At 46.3% G+C, this 19361-nt stretch overlaps 1 protein-coding gene across 1 annotated transcript in view; it reads left to right on the forward strand.

Annotated features, from left to right (window-relative positions):
• Positions 1–1521: 1521 nt before the first annotated feature.
• Positions 1522–19361, forward strand: part of LOC307240658 (ankyrin repeat and SAM domain-containing protein 1A) — a gene marked incomplete at its 5' end in the record, with an annotated part of 63005 nt that continues 45165 nt past the window's right edge. The window contains 4 exons of the mRNA XM_080014497.1: positions 1522–1703; positions 13008–13088; positions 13723–13879; positions 14804–14866. Of these exons, the coding sequence (XP_079870623.1) occupies positions 1522–1703; positions 13008–13088; positions 13723–13879; positions 14804–14866 (483 nt within the window). The remainder of the gene's footprint in view (positions 1704–13007; positions 13089–13722; positions 13880–14803; positions 14867–19361) is intronic.

The raw sequence follows: 19361 nt of genomic DNA on the forward strand, positions 1-19361 counted from the left end.
AGATTCAAGATTCAAGATTCAAGATTCAAGATTCAAGATTTTTTATTCGTCACATACATATACATACTTTCATACATATATGCAGTGAAAAGTAATGCAACGCACCCGGTGATAGCACACAATATGTCCTCGGAAGAAAAAGAAATAAAAGTAAAGAATTCCTTTCTAATAGACCGACTAACTGACTCCTAAAACGTAATACAGTAAGTTGAATACTTATAGAATAAGATAAAAAAAAATATATAGAATAAAATACAATAAAAATAAATGAAAATAAAATGGAATAGATAGAGGGAATATGCCTATGTATGTACAGATATGTGCAATTACACAGGCAGAGGTGGTGGGGCATAGGTGAAATGACGAAAGGGCGACTTAAACAGGCCGTGCAAAACTAAGAAGGTAGAGTCATAACAACAACAAAAACATAATAATAATACTATGTACATCAAAATAAAACACACACACATATATATATGCACACATACAGCAACCAAAAAATATAAGCAAAACATAAAAAATAAAAATACAGCCAGCATGTCACTATTAACCTTATACATCCAATTAAAATATTGTCACCTCCCTAAAATATTGGCACAAGTCATTTTTTTTTTTCAGGTTTTTCAGAAAACGCCAAAAACCGAACCAAACACATCACATTTATTAACGATTTCATTCGAAAAGGTTATGACAATAGATGATTATTGACATACTGAGGAGTTAGGCGATTCTACCAGAGGTGGCCAGCATCACGAGGAGATGATTTAGGCCCAAAAAAATGACTTGTCAAAAAATGAAAGTATGTATATTTATGTGACGAATAAACCTCTTGAATCTTGCCATTATTTTAGGAAGGCGACGATATGCGATTTCACTGTTTCTTCATCAGATTAGTTGTGACTCTGAATGATCTTTTTTTATATATATATATATATAGTCAGCGGGATTTTAGATCATGCTGCGACAATATAAAAAAATAATACACATATTTTCCATGAATGTAGAAATGGTGTTGTGTAAAAACCGCCAGTTTTGGTTCCGAAACCAGTTCCGCGCCCTCGCACGGCTGCAGACCCGACAGAAGAAGCTCCGGATGAGCCCGCGTTCCAGACCCCCTGCCTCACGCCCCGCCGTGAAGCGACGCCGCGGGCGCCATCTTGCTTACGCCCATCCGCTTGCTGTGGCAGTCGGCTAGGGCGTGGGGCGCTAGGAAATGGTCGGGATAGGGACGGATAGCGGAGGGAGGGTCCTTTCTGTCGAGGAAGTGACGGACGGAGCTCCGAGGGACCGGTCAAAGGAAGTTTGCTTGGCGGTGCGGAACGAAACTTTGGACGGGGAGCACCGGAGACCGGAGAACGGGATAGAAATAAAGCCGGTCGCATAAAGGACCGCGACTGTTGTTATTGTTTCCCGTGGTACTACGCCTCGATACTTGGAAGATTGGGACCGCGGAGGAATTTTAACCCCCCCCCTTCCCTCCCGTTCCCTCCCGTTCCCTCGCCCCGATCCCCGCGATCCGCGATGGGGAAGGAGCAGGAGCTCCTGGAGGCGGCGCGCACCGGGAACCTCGCCGCCGTGGAGAAGCTTTTATCCGGGAAGCGACAGTCGGCCGGAGCGGGAGGAGGGGGATCGTCCGGGATCGGCGGGAGCGGGATCAGCGGCGGCCACGGCGCCTCCTCGCACCCGCTGTCCAGCCTACTCAGGTAGGGGGAAGGAGAACCGGGCGGAACGGGAGACCAGACGACCCCCCCCCCACCGCCGGTACAACCCGCACGCAGCTGGGTCCCGATCGCGATTAAATCCGAAATGATCCCCGTGACTCGGCTCCGTTGCCCATTACAACTTTGATAACGAGTAGGTTTTTTTTGTGTCCAGTCGAGCAGCCCGACCTGACCCAGGTCTTGCGGCGGTTCTTTGTCAAGACCGCCCGGCTCCTGCACACAGCCCGAGGAGGAGTCTCCGACACTCTCCGTGGTGTGGTTAAACCGCAAATGTTTTTGTTTTTTTAATTATTATTATGATTGGTAATGTTTCACCCCTGGTTTTGCCATCCCCTCGTGTATTATGGTCTGCATTGGCTGAGCATGTCTCAGTCTTAGGTCAGAGCTGTTGGTTTGTTTGGTTTTAGTTTAGTCCCCCCCCACCTTGCCTGATTTGCGGTTGAATTTTATATAAACAAAGAATATTATTGTCCTAAACAGTTTAAGTCATGAAGCCCACCGTGGAAGTTGGTGGTGCAATGTGGAGATAGAGGCTCTTTGACAAACTTGTGCAGTTGTGGTGTGGCCCTGCAAGCTCGGAGTGACTGGTGTGCTCTGTCCTGCCCTTTGCTAAATATTGATTCTCTTTCCTTGAAGACCCTGGTCCTGTATGTTGAGATACTAAACAAAACTCTAGTCAAGATATAAAGGTTCAAGGACTTTGTTGTCATAAGCACATCAAAACATTACATGGAGGTAGATCTCGCTGGCTATGGAATTCTTATACATAGGCACAGCCATAACGTTGTAAAAAAGATTTACAGAACTGCAGGGTCTATACACAACACAAGTGAAGGTGAAGTGAATATATACACAAAAGTTCAGTGTGTGTGTGTGTGTGTGTGTGTGTGTGTGTGTGTGTGTGTGTGTGGACGTGTGTAAACATACACACTGGCCCCTCCCTGGATAACTGGATGGCTGATCTGAGCGTTTCCTTCCATCCCGTGTTTGTGCCTGTGTCTTGAATTGTACAACACCCAGATCCATAGAACTACCTAAAGAAACTGGTTGTACATGGCTGTTAACCTGTGTGTTTGTCTGTGGCGAGGCATGCACTGTAACCTAATTGTAGTGTTAGCCACATCCAGGTCCAATGCTTGTCAATCACAATGTGCCGAGGCTCCCTTGGGAGCGTAGCACCATCTTGCAGCCAAGTGTGACTGCTAAGCTCTCGGTGATGCATCACTGTTTTTGCTTATCGCAGACTGTACACCGTACTCGAGGTAATTACATTAAACCTTCCTAATCGGAAATCCAATTCAGGGATGTCATGCAGTCAAGGCTGGGTCTGTCTCCTCTGCCTCTCAGATCTATGGGCTGAGCATAGGGCTCATTGTGTCGTCATTTCGATGAGGCAGTGGGCAGTGGATGTCTGGCAGCAGTGGCCCTGGAATAGGGTTTGGCTCAACCTTGTAGGAAGTAATTCAACCGTTCATTTGCTCACTTTGTCAATTTTACATTTGGGCACTTGGGTTACAGAATAGACAGCATAATGATTTGCCACGTTGCCGGGTTATTTAGACAGAATGGCCTGAGGGATTGTTGCTGTTGTATGTGACATTTGATTAAGCACATCTAATTAAAATGTCAATAACATAATCCATTCCAATTACGAAAGAAGCTCAGGCATTGGCTCAGCTTTGTTGGTTCCTATTTTTTCCCTAACCAGCCCCGGTACAAAACTTATATGACAACCATGGCCAGAAAACGCATGTTTGTAATCCTATTAGAAGAGATTTGGTGAGTAGGATAGATGGTTTCCCCCATATCAGAACCTAGTTCCTGGTGCCCCATGATGATCTGGAGCATGACTAATGGTGTGCGTGCTGCCTTTGTTGTAGATATAATAATTATTCCAGACGATCACACATTGACTCATTTACACTCTTGTGGTAAAGCATATCTGCAATGCAAATTGTCCTATTGCTTAAAATAAATGAATAAATAAAATGCAGTGTTGCCCATTATGGAGTTCTGCATTATGGTAGGTAACCTTGAAACCAGTGTAAGTCCGTGGATAGTGAAAAGAAAAGGCTTGTTTACGGTGTGGGACACACCGCAGATTGGACACCAACATGGGTGATCCAGCCCTAATCACTGTCATTATTATTGCAAGAAGTTGCTTAAATTTTTGACGTTCCTTCTGTGGAATGGGGCTGCGTGTCCAGACTTGTGGTGCCTTTTGTAACCAGGCAGGAGAACAGCTCTGCTATGCGGAATGTCGGCTTTCCCAGGAGGCTGCATCATCACTGTTGCCGTGGGACACGCGTTGACCTCCAGTGTGTTTACTAGTGGAGCCTTCAGCGTTGGCTCTGTGCAGTTCCGTCAACACGGAGGGAGGCATGCTCACCTCCGGTGTATCAGGGCTGTTTCAAGTCCAGCGAGCCGCATCAATATGTATGTCAATGTAATATTGAGACTACATATCATGTAGGTTTTTGGTTATCATAATATTATCATAGAGTTGAAATGTTGCCTTGTAGTTGTCTTAAATGGGGCATTGTAGTAAAGTCAGCCAGATTTTGGAGTTTATTGCCTCTACCGGCATGTTTGTCATATGATTCTTCCTTAATTGCAATATTAAAACAACATATTAGGAAGCTATTTCTTGGCCATATAATCCACCTTATTTCCGTATGAAATATTGCATTAAAACTCGCACCAATAGTCAACCCCTAAACTGTCACCTTCACTTTATCAACCATGTCACGGTATTCAAAATATACAAAATATTGGGATTTTTCTTTTACTTTTGGCAAGATCACCCAGCTCCATTTAGTCCCAGAATTAATAATCTACTTTTATTTTGCTTGTTTTTATCAATATGCAATTTCTGCTTAAATCAGTCTTGATTGGGACAGGGGCGTTCCACTGGGGGTGTTTTGATCCCCGAGGTTCATAACAAGGGTTTTTAGGTGGCACTCTGGCCCTGGGGGTCCAAAACAGCCAGCTGCCGTGTCTGGGCTGGAGGTAGGACCAGTCCATGGCTCTGCCCACCGAGGGGAAATTAACAGAGGAATGTGCGGAGTCCTGGACAGACGCTCTGAGAGAAAAGCCAGATGAGGAGTTGTCACCCCCCCGTCCCCCACCCCGACTCAGCACATGTCCTTTGTCCCGCTGACAAAGCGTATAATGAGCAGCTTTTGATATTCATATCACTCATTAAACACCATTGGGGCGGTTTTCTCCTTTTCGGTTTAGAAAACAAAATTGAGCTGTCAGTCTTTTAGACTGGGACCACCTATTGAGAGCAGTTTGCTCATTCAAACAGGCCTGAGCTTCTCTCCAACATGTTTTAATCAGGAATAAGGAAGGGCTTTGGTTTGCCACATTTGGTTCTGGCGATCTTTTCTTCGTAAGCCTCTCCAGTCACTTTTTACCCCTTTTTCTAAACTGTAATTCCAATGCATGGGATTTTTGGGCACTTATATTTTCTGTTCCCACGTATTTAGCTTTAGGTTCACCCTGAGTTTAGATGTTAAAACGGGGAGTGTAGAAGTAAGCTTTGTATGTTTTTGTTTTTTTTCCCATGTGTTCGCAGTGCTGTGTGTTTCAGTAGTGAGTCTTTCAACACCATTTTATCATTGAAGCATGACTGGATTGCCCAATTTGTGAAATTTGGATTTCATTTATATGCATGCGCGAGCCACTGAGTGCCGGTTGCGATGTGTAATCGCTCTCAAGTCATTTCAGCGGCTTGGGTGGACGGCGTTTATGCCGTTGATAGGACAGTGGGCTGCGATCTGTCAGTCTCACTCTCTAGCGGCGTCTCCCAGCAGCGTCCTACAACTCGTCATGCTACATCTACCCGGCCTGTTTAATGTGCATTCACAACTATTATCGACCCATTGGACTGCGGTGCCATTAAGCTGGCAAACAGCAGTATCGCGTTCATCAGCGGTCGACTTCTGAACTCCAGGATAAAAAGGCGTTTCAGCCCCAGAGGGAGCGGAGGTAGCTGGGAAATCTAACACCAGCGTGTTGGCATTCCTCCAGCCCCCTGTTTCGGGATGCTCCGCTCTCCGTGTCGAGCCCCGTTATGTTTACGACCTACATTTGCGCCGTCAGAAAATGGCAAAGGCGCCCAGGAAAGCATCAGGACCCGACGGCCGTGCCTTCCTGGGAGCCCTTCCTTTGCTCCCTTTCTCACCGCACGAGGAATTCCGCACTTCGGGGGTGGGGGGTGATAATGCGACAAGCGCTGTATCCGCCGCAAACACCCTCTTTTCCCCTGCAGTGGCTCCCCATTTTTTTTTTACTTTAACACAAAGTGTTTGTCTAAAAATAGATTGCATCCAAGTGGGTCAGGCGTCTTGGTGGTTTTCCAGAGGAAAAGCCTGCCCTTTCAGAAAACATTTAGCAGCTTACTCTCTGGTCAAATTATTAAAAAAAAAAAAAAAAAAGTATACCCAATAAAATGCTAGAATGAGGACTTATCTTGTCCGGAAAGCCTGCTGTACCAGAGCGGCCGATAAGAAGGTTAGAATCTGTTATTTATAGCTGCTGTTGTCCTTCAAATCCTATGTTAAAACAAACAAAATGGCGTATTCCCATGAGCAGCCTTGCAGCCGAGACACCTCTCGTGAACCTCGTGGTGTTTGTTTGTGTGACCTTGCTTTCACCCTCCTCAGTGAAATGCTTCAAATAACAAAGAGCAAATGGGGAAAGATAATGCTGGTTGGGACGGTCCCTCACCTTTTGTGTGCTCGTCAAACCCATTTCTCCAAAATCTGAAATACCGCTCGGCCTGGAGAGGCTGGGTCCTTGCCGTGTGTGTGTGTGTCTGTGTGTGTGTGTGTGTGTGTGTGTGTGTGTGTGTGTGTGTCTGTGTCTGTGTGCGCGTGCCCCGGTGGCTGGCGTCTTCCTCCCCGCTCCCACTCTGCTGTCCTCAGCAGTCTGATAGCCCACCTGCTGGGCCCACGCCAGCCCCCCCTGCTAAACCCAGACACATCAAACACCCTGGACTGGAGCTGGAATCAAAGGAAATACCCTTGGCGCACGCACGCACGCACACACACACACACACACAGCAAATGATCAGCCCAGCTCTTTGCAAAACGTCGAGGTCTATTTCAGCGTTATTTCTGCAAACTGTGTGAGAGAACTAACCAGAAAGGAAAGGACAAGTGGCATGGGTTAACCTTCCTCTTTAACTCTGGGTTAGGCCTGGAATGACTCAGCAGCTTGGCAGGGGACCAGGCCTCCACATTCTTCTCCTTCTCGCCGGGCGGCTCCTGTCAAATAAAGGTGCAACGGCGGTCCACGCCGGAGTTTTTGTTAAGATACCGTCCTTACCCGCGGCCGGGGGCGGCAGCGGGGATTTCCCCCCCAGGCTCGGATGCTTACGCGGCGACAATTACTGATGACCGGGGCAGGCTTCACTCTGACATTCAGCAGAAGTTTGGACGTTTTCTCGGCGATACCACAACATATTTAAAAGAAAGAGAACGTTTCCCCGAAGCAGGCTATTAGCCTGACTGAGGGTGTACCGGCGTCCCTCCGGCAGGTTTTTTTTTTTTTTTGTTTTGTTTTGTTTATTTTTTAAGTTTAGAACCAGCTCGTTATTTCAAACAGAAAGCGTGCAAGATTTGTTGGCCTTTGCAGCAGCATCTGTTATATAAAGAGTGTGGGAAACGGCAGCTTGTTGAACAGACACGCTCAAAGGCTCAAATTTTCTTTTCTCTCTTTTCTCACCCAATCTGCCCTCCCCCTCCTCCATCCTGTCCAACTTCTTTTCTCCTTCATCCCGGTCTCTCTCTTCCCCCCCCCCTTCAAATTCTGGATCCGTCCCATCTTCTCGGCCTGGCACTGTATTTTATGCCCATCGCTTGGATTCTGCGGCGGGCCAATTAGCATGCGCTGCAATTGGAGCCGCGCCTTCTCACCTCCCGCCGCCGCGCAGATGCTCCGTGAAACGCTCCGTCTTTAAGACTCAATTATCGGCTGCCGTGTTTGAAGCACATCAGATGATATATCAAATCCATACGCCCTCCTCTTTTAGACAAATATTCCCCCCGATGGTTTTCATTCAGCCGTCTTGCACGATAAGACTCTCTCTTCCACTAAAATGGGCTTTTCTGCTGAACGCTCACTCTTTCCCTCCGCAGCCACTTGCAAAGTCTGAATTCGGCGAGGTCACTCTCATTCTCTCACTCTTCATTCTTCTTCTCTTTGCAACCCTGTGGCAAGCTAATGCAACACGTGCTGCAGGAGTTCCTTCCTAGTTGGAGCGTTACGCAATTTGCTCGAGACACTTTTGCACTTCTGCTCGTCATCTTTTTCATTTTCTGATTCGATTTTTGATTTAGACCTATGCATTCTTTTTTTTCGGTACTGACGGCTCTGCCATCGTTCGACTATCGAGTCTTGATTTGTAAAGAAAAACACTTCTTTCTCAATAAGTAAGAGTCCAGTCACATTATATCAATATAAATAATGTTTGTAGATGTGCCGTAGATAAATTAAATGCCTGCGAGCCGTAAGAGGCTGCTCTTTTCAATGAGCCGGATCATTCGGCTTTTTTTTTTTTGGAAAAAAAGACAAACTTCTCAACACTACTGCAAGTGTCTCTTCTCCTCCACCCACCACATCCATGTCCGCTCTGCACGTTGTTCTCTAATCTGACTCTTTCCTAATTGTACTCCATCATATCACAGCATCATTTTCCGTTTAAAGTTATTATCTTATCTCTTACTCTTATGGTACGCGGACTGGCGGCAGTTTATTTTCCGATAAAGCTACATTCGAGATCACGGTTATTTTGTTTTGTCCGCCCCGATATGGGCGGTTAAAACATCCATCCATCCATCCAGCCATCCATGCTGGACAATACGACCCGCAGAAATACTCAGAGAATCGCAGACCCGCTTGCGATTTTCTCGTTTCTTCTCAAAATCGTGACACGCCTAGAATAACAATGCACATACCTGATGTCATTTATGTCCTTTTTACAATTCTGTTATAGTACAATAGTGTAGTGCTGATTGCAAGCCTATTAAAGATATTCAATCTTTAAGGTTAATAAATGGCGCTTCTTCTTCGATGGATGTGTACTATTACACTATCATAGACTTATACGGTGATAGGGACATACTATGAACGGCAAACACAATTCAATTGTTAATTGCAATTATTTGTTATTTATGACTGTTCAACAAAAATGTCGTGAGGGTGACAGCCGTGGAGGAGCCAACATCGTTGTGATATTCATTTCAAGTGATTATGGCCTGGTACGTTCCCCTCTATAACAACCCCCGTGCTGTTCGTCGGAGTCTGAGTGGCTTTCTAAATAATCCTCGTCCTTTGATCCTCGCCAGCATCTGGACAGCGTCGCGTGCCGCCTCGCTCACCGTCCTCAGGTTATTAGGTTTTGTGTAATTCAGTGTTATCCCCACGGGCCCCGCGCGGAGAAGGTCTGGCAGGGAGCTTCACAGTGAGTCTCTAATGGCGGGGAGGTGCCCAGGTTGGGCGGCGAGAAGCCCCGCCGCGCTCCGCTTTGGCAGCAGGGCATCTGGTCCGTGACGCCTGCCAGCCGCGTGCATAATTGAGCCCAGTCCCCCCCCCCGACCGTAGCCGTCATGCGCCAGCCACTGCCGGGCGGGCTGCCCCCGCGCGCTGCCCCGCGCCCGACTAATCCACAGCACTGTAGTCACAATGCTAACAGGCTGGAGGACAAATCTGTTTATTTGACACCGGCCTCCCACTCACCTGAGTTCTCGTTTTGATTGCTTCAACCCGGCTCAAGTTTTAATATATCAGCCCCACGAGCGGATCAAATTGGAGACAGCTGTTTGAGTTTCCGCTGTTGATAATTGTAGAATTCTGTCAGACAGGCGATATGGTAACAGTGTCAGGTTGATATAGACAAAGGTTCTGGAACTAAAAAAAAAATTAAATTGGGAAATATGCCCATTTCTAAAACCAATGCCGTTTTAATAGTCATGTATTGAAAACTGGTTGCTCAATGACTGGATTCTGTTGTATGTTCGATTATTTTTACCCTCTTAAAGATTGCGTATTGCTGTGAAAAATCAACAACTTTTGTGTAGGCATTTGGAATATTAGTGTTCCCCCCTCCCCCGATACCCTAAGTACTTGAAACTAACTTCAACCGTCGAACAAAGAGTCAGTACTGAAGAGCCAGTGTTATCCGTCCCGCTCTCAGATCGCCGCCGCTTTGTACACCACCAAATTACAGCCGCGCAGAAGCCTCCTTTCAATCTCCAGCCTCATCCCGGCGATATTCCCTCAGGGAAATTAAGGATTAACTCTGCCTTTCACACAGGAATTCCTCTATAAGTTCCCATGAATGCGCTCTCTCCCAAACCAAATCAGCTGCGTTTTTTTTTGTCCGCCGCACTGCTGCTGCTACTGCGGCGGCGGCGGCGGCCTAAGCCCCTTCGCCGGGCCAGGTCAGCTGGGAGCCCAAAGAGGATGAGGTGGATTGAGGAGCGCTGCTCTGACTCACGCCCTCAGTGCCACCACGCCGCCGCCCACATTTACATATAAGAAGGTTAAGGGTGGATTGGTGCATTGCTGTACAGTCAATTAACATAAAAAAACATACCAAATATACCAAAATAGCCAAATATGTAAAATATGAAGAACATAGGGATGTGGTAAAGCACGGACCATGTACGTACAGGCACTGTATTAAAGGCTACAATTATGAGATGTTTTTACAAAAATTAGATTTTCATTTATAATGGGTTGTTTCACTGATCTTCATATGACTGCAGAGCTTAAAATGATCAATGCAATTTCAATATAGCAACATTGGTGTCATTGCACACTATCCCTCCATGTCGGGTTATTTTTATTATTTTATTTCTCACTTTAAGCCATTACATAACTTTTTTATTTTTATTTTTTATTTTTTATCTGGGACAGCAACCAGAGGCCTGTTTCTGTCTCAGCTTTAACTTGTGATGTGCTCAGTGGACATGTGCAGGGCAAACCATTCCCGTTACCCAGGAGCACTGATGCATCCCTGATGCATTAGGAGGACCAATAGGATGTATTTTGATATGATGCCAGAAGCCACGGCCGCACGCTTCCTCTATCCTCTACGTGTCCCAAGTGTTTTCCCCAGAGCTTTACTATCATACCCCGCTACCTCCTTGTCAGGGCCCCGTGGCCCCACTGCCGCCCGACTTGGCAAAAAGAGAGCCAGGGGGGACGCGCTGTGAGAAGGCCACAGCCGAGACGATGACTAACGCGTTGGAGTGTCCCAGTGTGTTTGCGCTCTGTCAGAGGCATTGTTCCGCAGGCTGGAACACTCAGACACACTTATTTAATGAGATGGTCCTGACTGCGTAATTGCAGGCTGCTCCGAGTGCTATTACGGGAGATGTTGCTCGCTCGCTCGCTCTCTCTCTCTCTGTGTATAGAGAGAGAGAGAGAGAGAGAGAGAGAGAGAGAGAGAGAGAGAGAGAGAGATTCAGTTGCTTGTGAAAAAATGCACAGGCAGCATTATCTTTGAGCAAAATTCATAGATGATATCAGTCATGATATAAAAATGTGGAATCTACCTGATTTCTGTCCGTTCAGATTTTCTGTGAGGGATTAGGTTAAGGTTAGGTATTGATAGATTAGGTATTGTCATCACCTTTGTGTCGGAGTGTGGAAAGTTGAAATTCCATGCTCCAGAGATGTGCTTTATAACATGTTATAAAGTGCATCTGTGGTTCAGCTTTTGTTTGTTTGCCAAACGCTTCCAGCCAGAGGATCTTGGATTCGCCAGAGCTGGGATTTCCTTGGTCACATGATTTATTTAGGATGCGTTCAAGTCGCTGTGTGTCCCTGCGCCGGCATTCAGAGCTTTAGCTTCTTTAATTACTCCATCCATCCATCCATCCATCCATCCATCCATCCATCCATCCATCCATCCACCCCCCCAGTCTTCCATTCCCTCTCCTTCTTGTGATGTTTTCTGGCTTTTCTTTCTCCCCTCCCTCCCTCCCTCCACCCCTCCCTCCATCCTCTTGCTCTTTGCAAATTAAAAGATACAACAAACCACCAGGGCTGACAGCTGAGTTCAGCTCAAGTAAATGAGAGTGCCAGGCCGGGTGCGTTGTTCTGCAGCAGTGCAATATCCTGCACTGATAAATTAACCATAATCTGAGTCAAATATCTTGGGACACAACCATGCATAAGTAGGCTTGATATTTTTATTATTCGTTTTTGTGAAACGTACTTGCCTGATGATGTGATTCTTTGATTTCGGTCATTCAAAAATAAATAAATTGACCCAATGGTGAGTCGGCATTCTTTATGAAATAAAGCGGGGGAAAAAGGCGTTTTGTAGATCCATTTTGGATTGTTCACATCAAGTCTATGTTTACGGAACTCAAAATGTAGCCTTCGGGATGTTGTTTTGGGTTTGCTTTTCTGCCTCTGAGTGCCTTGAATCGGCGCGTGGCAGGTATCATGGAATCTGGAGATACCCAAGGTATTTTGGAGCACAATGTTGAACCCGCTGTGTCCCCATTAAAGGTCGTGGGTCTGTGTTGTGAAGTGGCCTGGAAATGAGTTCAGATCTAAATCCCATTGGACACCTGTGACGAGATCTAAAAAAGCAGCATCTGGAAGAAGGAACCCTCCAAATGTGAGAAGTGGAGCAGTTTGCAAAACAGGAGCGGGCCAGACGGCCACCAGAGAGTTGTCTGGGAATCTCTTTAATGGATGTTCCATTGGCTTTTCTACCAAATATGTCAATGTGTCCGTACCACTAATGTTCTTAATCAAAAACATCAACGATTAAATAGATCGATACCAAATACTTCTGTCTCAATACTGTTGAGTTTTTTTTTTTTTGAGAAAACACAAAGGGTGCCAATATTATCAGCCGCCACTGTAGCTATGGTTGATATTTTGTTTTTTTCCTCGTTTCTCTTCCGTCCCCCATTTCTTAAGTTCAATGTTCACCTGTGGTCTTCCTCATTCCTGTCTTCTTGCTCGTTGCTCCCGAACCCGGCCCCTCCTGAAGCACCACCCCCACCGCCCCAGCCCCCACCTGTGTGAACCACCGCCCTGGTATTGATGTCGACGAGCCGGCTCCCTGTGAGACTGGAACTTAAATAGTTATTATCAGCGTGGAGTCGACCACAGTCCACCCTCCTTTCAAGCCCCCCCTGTCTGTTTATTTATTTGTCTTTGCCTGGAGCCGTGCGTGCTTGTTGCCCATACAGGCTTTTGTTTATCCCTGTGTTATAGAAGTTGTAACTCTTCACTCTGCTCTTTTCACAGCATCTGGAGGGGTCCCAACGTGAATTGCGTGGACAGCACCGGATACACCCCTCTCCACCACGCCGCCCTGAACGGACACAGGTAGGACCTTCACCGTCAGGATATTTGACAAGGATATATCAGGATATATTTGATATTTGGAGATCGACGATTTGATTATCTTTCATGTTCATTTTATGAACACAAAGATTTGGGGAGACAGCCAATTTTCCTTGACCCAGCGGATCTAAACATTCTATTTATTGCAACATTTCTAACATTGGCTCAAATTTGGATGGAAACGTGTGATTGCAGAATTTGACAATTTTTACGAAATGATCGCGATCTGCTTAAATAATGGCGATTATGTACAGACAGAAGATAGTTGAGTTTTGCATATCTCTGGAAGTGAATGAGGAAATCCTCTGCCATGGTTCTCTATCAGCGGTCTCTCTATTCACTGTGTTTAAGCCCGGCTGATTTGTCCCACTGGGATAGTTAAGCTATTGATTGGCTAAGTGCTCGGCATTGGCTATTTATTAGTGCGGTTTATTGTCCTGACATATTTTTTTGGCCAGCACTGTGACTGTGTGTGTGTGTGTGTGTGTGTGTGTGTGTGTGTGTGTGTGTGTGTGTGTGTGTGTGTGTGTGTGTGTGTGTGTGTGTGTGTGTGTGTGTGTGTGTGTGTGTGTGTGTGTGTGTGTGTGTGTGTGTGTCCCTCTGCCCGTGTCCGCAGCGAGGTGGTGGAGGCTCTGCTCCGAAACGAGGCCTTGACCAACATCGCAGACAACAAGGGCTGCTACCCGCTGCACCTGGCGGCCTGGAAGGGAGACCAGCGCATCGTGCGGCTGCTCATCCACCAGGGACCCTCGCACCCCAAACTCAACGAGCAGGTCTGGCATGGAGTTTAGTCTGTGTGTGTGTGTGTGTGTGTGTGTGAGTGTGTGTGTGTGTGTGTGTGTGTGTGATTGTGTGTGTGTGTGTCCTTCCTTTATCCCCTTCCCCAAAGACACGATCCCACTGCAGTGATGCTACCAAATTAAAAGTCATATGGCCCTCTGTGATGACACTGTTAATCGTAGTTAAAGTAGATGAATTTATGAGACTTTGTACGTCGTGGTCATTAAAGCCGCTGAAGGGTAAAATTAACTCTACATGTGTCCTCATGTTATTTAGTTCGATTTTTCACTTCTTCTTTTACTATACATGTCATTTCTGACCACCCAAAGGTAGACTAAGTTTGATATGCATGCTGACAAGCATACTGTTTGTATATCAGAGAAGCATGGCGTATGAGCTGCTCGATATTTGAAGTGGATCAGATCTTCCCCGTGTGCTTTGTCGCCAATGCATCCATTTTTTTTCCTGAACTTGTCACCATACGAATGTGAGAACTGCTCGTTTTCTTAACCTTGTTTGAAAGTGTTCTTAACACGGGTTTGATGGATGGTTCGACTGCTTGCTGCGCAGCTGGCGAGCTCCATCCCACCTCTGGTCCTGGTAGAAATGACCCATTATGAGATTACGACATCAGTCGGAACTATGACGGCGTCGCTCAACAGCTTCTATTGATCTGAATCCACTTTCAAAGCAATTTGCCAATTGGAGTCACGGGGGTTTCTAAATTCCTGGAAAAGGCTGTTTTAATAGTGTGTCATTTCACCCAGCATGGCCACCATCATCTGTTTGTACGTTTTTTTATTAACTCAACTGCATTGTTTTTCTCTTGTTTTTATTCAGTTTGATTCATTTGTGACAGACATTCATTCATTCATGGCTTGTGTTACATCGGCTTATCTTCTCTTCCCCAACTCCAGAGCTCTGTAGACCATAAAGAGTTCAAACGCTGTGGGCCCTTTGACCCCTATATTAATGCCAAGGTGTGTACACAGAGCTGTCGACTCACCCTCTTTCCTTCACACGTTGCTTTTTTTATTTTTTTTTTATTTAATTTTTTTATTGCATTCTTGCTGGCCCTGCTTTCTGCCCGCCGTGCTCTTGGTGTTGGTCTGTCGCTGCTGCTTGCAGAGATCCGGGAAAGCCCCGGAAAAAATAACGTCAACTGTCGCTGGACAGATGCCTCCCTGGATAACCATGTCCTTAATAACCGACGTCGGCTCGACCGCTTCATTTCTGTTGAGATGAAGAGGGCTGGGTGTTGGGCAGGGTCCCCAAATTTGATTCGATTTTGGATACAAAAGCTCACAATGCCATTCAATATCTCTTCAGACATAGATTGTGTGGATCGCTCAGAAGCCCCAGCCTTTCTAGAGATGACTTTTCAGATTCATCCGTCTCAACAGAATCCTATACACTGTTGGATCCTCATTATCCAGTTCACCTATAGAAGAAAAAACTTGGCTAGCATGGAGTTTAGAGAGTGTGTGTGTGTGTGTGTGTGTGTGTGTGTGTGTGTGTGTGTGTGTGTGTGTGTGTGTGTGTGTGTGTGTGTGTGTGTGTGTGTGTGTGTGTGTGTGTGTGTGCTTCTATCTCTTTGACATTAGATCAAGCATCAGTGCATGTAAATAGCACCTCAGTCTGTCCAGAATCACAGCGCGCTTCCTTCTTTTCGGGCTCAGGGACACAGTGCTCAGGGTCACCTGCTGCCAGATCCGTCCAGAACAAGGAAAAGATGTTGCAGCATGGTGCTTAGGTCTTGATGGTTTTAGGATTTCTCCTTTTGGGTTTGGACCGGCAGATGGTGGGTGGGTGGGGGGGAACCTTCTCGTCCTATAGAAAAAGGCTGAACACTATTTTAATTTTTTTTTTAACACTGCCGCGTTAACACCGGACTAAGCTTCTTAGCGTTTTGGCGGGAAGCCCGACTCTTTTTAAAGTACCAAGCTGCAGAGTACCACAGGGAATGTCGTCACAGTCCGAGAATTGAACAGCACTGTTTTTCTTTTTGAGGAAATTGTCGTGTGTCCTTTTATCGTCCGTTAAAGAGGACCTATTGTGCTCCTTTTCAACAAGTTAATATAGGTCTCTAAGGTCCCCAAAACGTGTGTGTGTAGAGAGAGAGAGAGAGAGAGAGAGAGAGAGAGAGAGAGAGAGAGAGAGAGAGAGAGAGAGAGAGAGAGAGAGAGAGAGAGAGAGAGAGAGAGAGAGAGAGAGAGAGAGAGAGAGAGAGAGAGAGAGAGAGAGAGAGAGAGAGAGAGAGAGAGAGAGAGAGAGAGAGAGAGAGATTTAAAAAGAAAAAAAAAAAAATCTCAAAATGCCACTCAGTTTATGTATTATAGCCATACTTACATGTCAATACCCATCCTGTTCCAAAACGGCTGTTTCTGTGTCAGTCACTTTAAATGTGAATGAGCTGCCAGGCCCCTAGTTGAGCTCTACTTCCGGGTTCGTCGTATTGAGTCTGTTTCATTGATTTCACCGATTTCACCTTATCAGTCCACCATAATCTGTTTCTGAACCAATTTGAGGCGAGAAATACGCAATCCAGTTGCTGAATCTTCACTCCTATAAGATCTACAAGGCCTCATTTAAAAGTTCATTCCGACTTTGGTTGCCAGTCTCCAAGCTTGAGGGGGACACCGCATGCAGGGTTTTTAAAATAAAATAAATACATCTACAACAAAAACACACTATTTTGGTTTTGTTTGGAGAAACGCACGGTGGATCACCCACCGTAGCCTGCATCTATCTACCGCATATCTACCACATATCCATCATCGGCAGTTTCTTCGCCGGCGGTTGGTGTTAATCCCTCTTTCTTTTAAAAGATTTGTGCTGGTCCGTGGACAGTGGACAGCCGTGAGTGGAGGCCCAACATGACGTAAGCTTGGGAGGCAAATCTGAACGGCTTATGTTGTCACGTGTTTTATGACCAGGCCAGAAAAACTGTGGGGAAAAAAAACAGAAAACTGACTAGGTCCTTCCTCCCCCGAATCTGAAAGGATTCGGGGGAGAAAAGTGAGGTTGTGAGTGCTTTGCCACAGTGTGGCAGCACTCTGGTCACAAGTGTGAATAATTGATGTTTTAGTATGAATAAATCAGACGGATGAATGTACTGGTAGTGGTCATGGTGATTGCATCATGTCAGTTAGCAGTGGGTGGGGGTCCTCCACCGCCACTGTTCCCAGTGTAAGATCAGAGGAGCATCTCATGAGATAGAAGACAGCAGCATTTCTGTGTATCAGTCTCCTTGCATCAGCCTCATGGTGTGTGTGTGTTTGCGCTTGTGCGTGTGCGTGTGCGTGTGCGTGTGCGTGTACGCACATGTGGGAGCATCCACCTCTGTCTCTGTTTTCGCTGGCGAGGCGGCATTGCTTCAGCGGGGGGTGGTGGGATGTTGTCATAGTAACGCTGTCACGGCTGATTGGTCCTACGGTGGTGTTGGGTGACCCAGTGGAGGGAGGCTTGAGGGGGGAGTGTCAGAGAGTGAGCTCGCTAAACATGAAAGGTGGATGGTTGGTTTTCGCGGGGTGGGGTGGGGGTGAGAGGCGGGTGCGGTGGGGAGGGCTGGATCCTCTTAGGGGAAGCACCAGCGCTCAGCCTGGACCTGGTCCAGCTCAACCAGCGCCGCACAGATGTTACCTCACTTTGATGCTCCATTCCAGTCATGGTGTCTGTAGTGCGTGGGCTACTTTGATAAGGTTATTATCAAATACTGTAACTAACGTGATTATCAGTCTTTTCGCTGTGAATTATGGAGCTAAACTGTTCCGATGAGAAGCGTAACCGCTGGGGACTCGCCAGATTGACCTGATTCGCTGTATAATGAGCGAATATTGTATTTATCTACGGCGGGAATTAATTCAGTCATCAATTAATTAGCATTATTTTTTATTTTTTTTGTATCCAAGCACTTCCTTATGGCCTGTATTGTTCCCAGTCTGGGAACGGAATGACGACCAACCTTTTTTACCCCTTTCACCAGACCTCACCACCCTCAATATAGGTCACCTGTCTGAAACCATACACATTAAGAGCAGCTCCCCTGACGTCCGGGCGAGTGCGCACGTGAACTCTGTCAGTCTCCTTTGCCACGAATGAGAGGAAATGTTATTTGGGAACTTAAATTTGGCATATAACGAAAACACCAGGCCATTACATCTTGGTAACGTTAGGATTTGATGACAGCAACATCACTAACGTCTTCAGACTTGGTCTTCTCATTATGTGCAGAGTTCCCCTCCATCCACTAAGACGCACCGCCCTCAGTATGCCAGCACCCTTATTCCTCCACTCTGTGGCCCCTGGCGTCCGTCCCCTATCCCCCCACCCCCAAAGCCCTGCGCTCATCCCTCTCACCCTCCGTGACTTTCCTCTGTCACGCCGGGGAAACGTTTGATCCGCAGCAGAAACGTCCCCCCCCGCGAGCGGCATGGTATCATTAGGTGGAAGGGTAACCCTCCCTCTCTTTCCTGTCATGGTTTTCCAATTTGACTTGAGGATTTTGCAGGATTCTGCTGTTGACGGAGGCCGGCGGATATGTGGGGATGGGGAGAGTTTCAGACTTGGAAGTGTGTGTGTGTGTGTGTGTGTGTGTGTGTGTGTGTGTGTGTGTGTGTGTGTGTGTGTGTGTGTGTGTGTGTGTGTGTGTGCATCCTGTTCTATCAAGTGTCACACGAGGAGGGGAAAGAAAGTGACACATCTTTGATGATGAGACCCCGGGGAGGAGGATTCTGCTGCACACAATTTTCAGCCCTCCATCTGCAGCCAGGGGCCAGCTTGCATGTAACGTCTCTGCACGGCTGCTAAGCGTGTTTCCTGTGGAACGTGTCACGAGCAACTTAGTACAACTCCAGAAACAGATTCTGTCCCTACTCTGAAGTTCCCCTTATACGCCTGGTGGGTTTTGAAAATCACTTTTGTCTCTTTCCAGCTATATCAAAGTTTAGATGAATACGGAAAATTGGCAATTTCTCCATTAAATCTATACCATCCAGTATCAATCAATTTGAATGTTGATGAGGTGGTTCATGATACAATTTTATATCGACATAATGACATTTTATACAATATTTCATGTAAGGAATTCAGTCGAATACGGAAATTAGGTATTTCAATTCATTCGTGACCGGTGGCATTTCATTTCATTTCAAATAAAATATCGATATCACGCTTTTATTGAACCAAGCCTTGGACAAGACTGTGTGCTGCCGTATCATATTGTTCGGATGGAATAGAATAATAATACATCAGAAGTGACTGAAGAAGTTATAACGGATTACACAGATGGAAAATCGTATCTGTGACCACATCTCTGTGTTTTGCAAGAAAAGAGATCCTGTGTGTGTGTGTGTGTGTGTGTGTGTGTGTGTGTGTGTGTGTGTGTGTGTGTGTGTGTGTGTGTGTGTGTGTGTGTGTGTGTGTGTGTGTGTGTGTGTGTGTGTGTGTGTGTGTGTGTGTGGTGGGCGTGCAGCG

This window comes from Zeus faber, assembly GCF_960531495.2.
Source record: "Zeus faber genome assembly, chromosome: 15".
Lineage (NCBI taxonomy): Eukaryota > Metazoa > Chordata > Actinopteri > Zeiformes > Zeidae > Zeus > Zeus faber.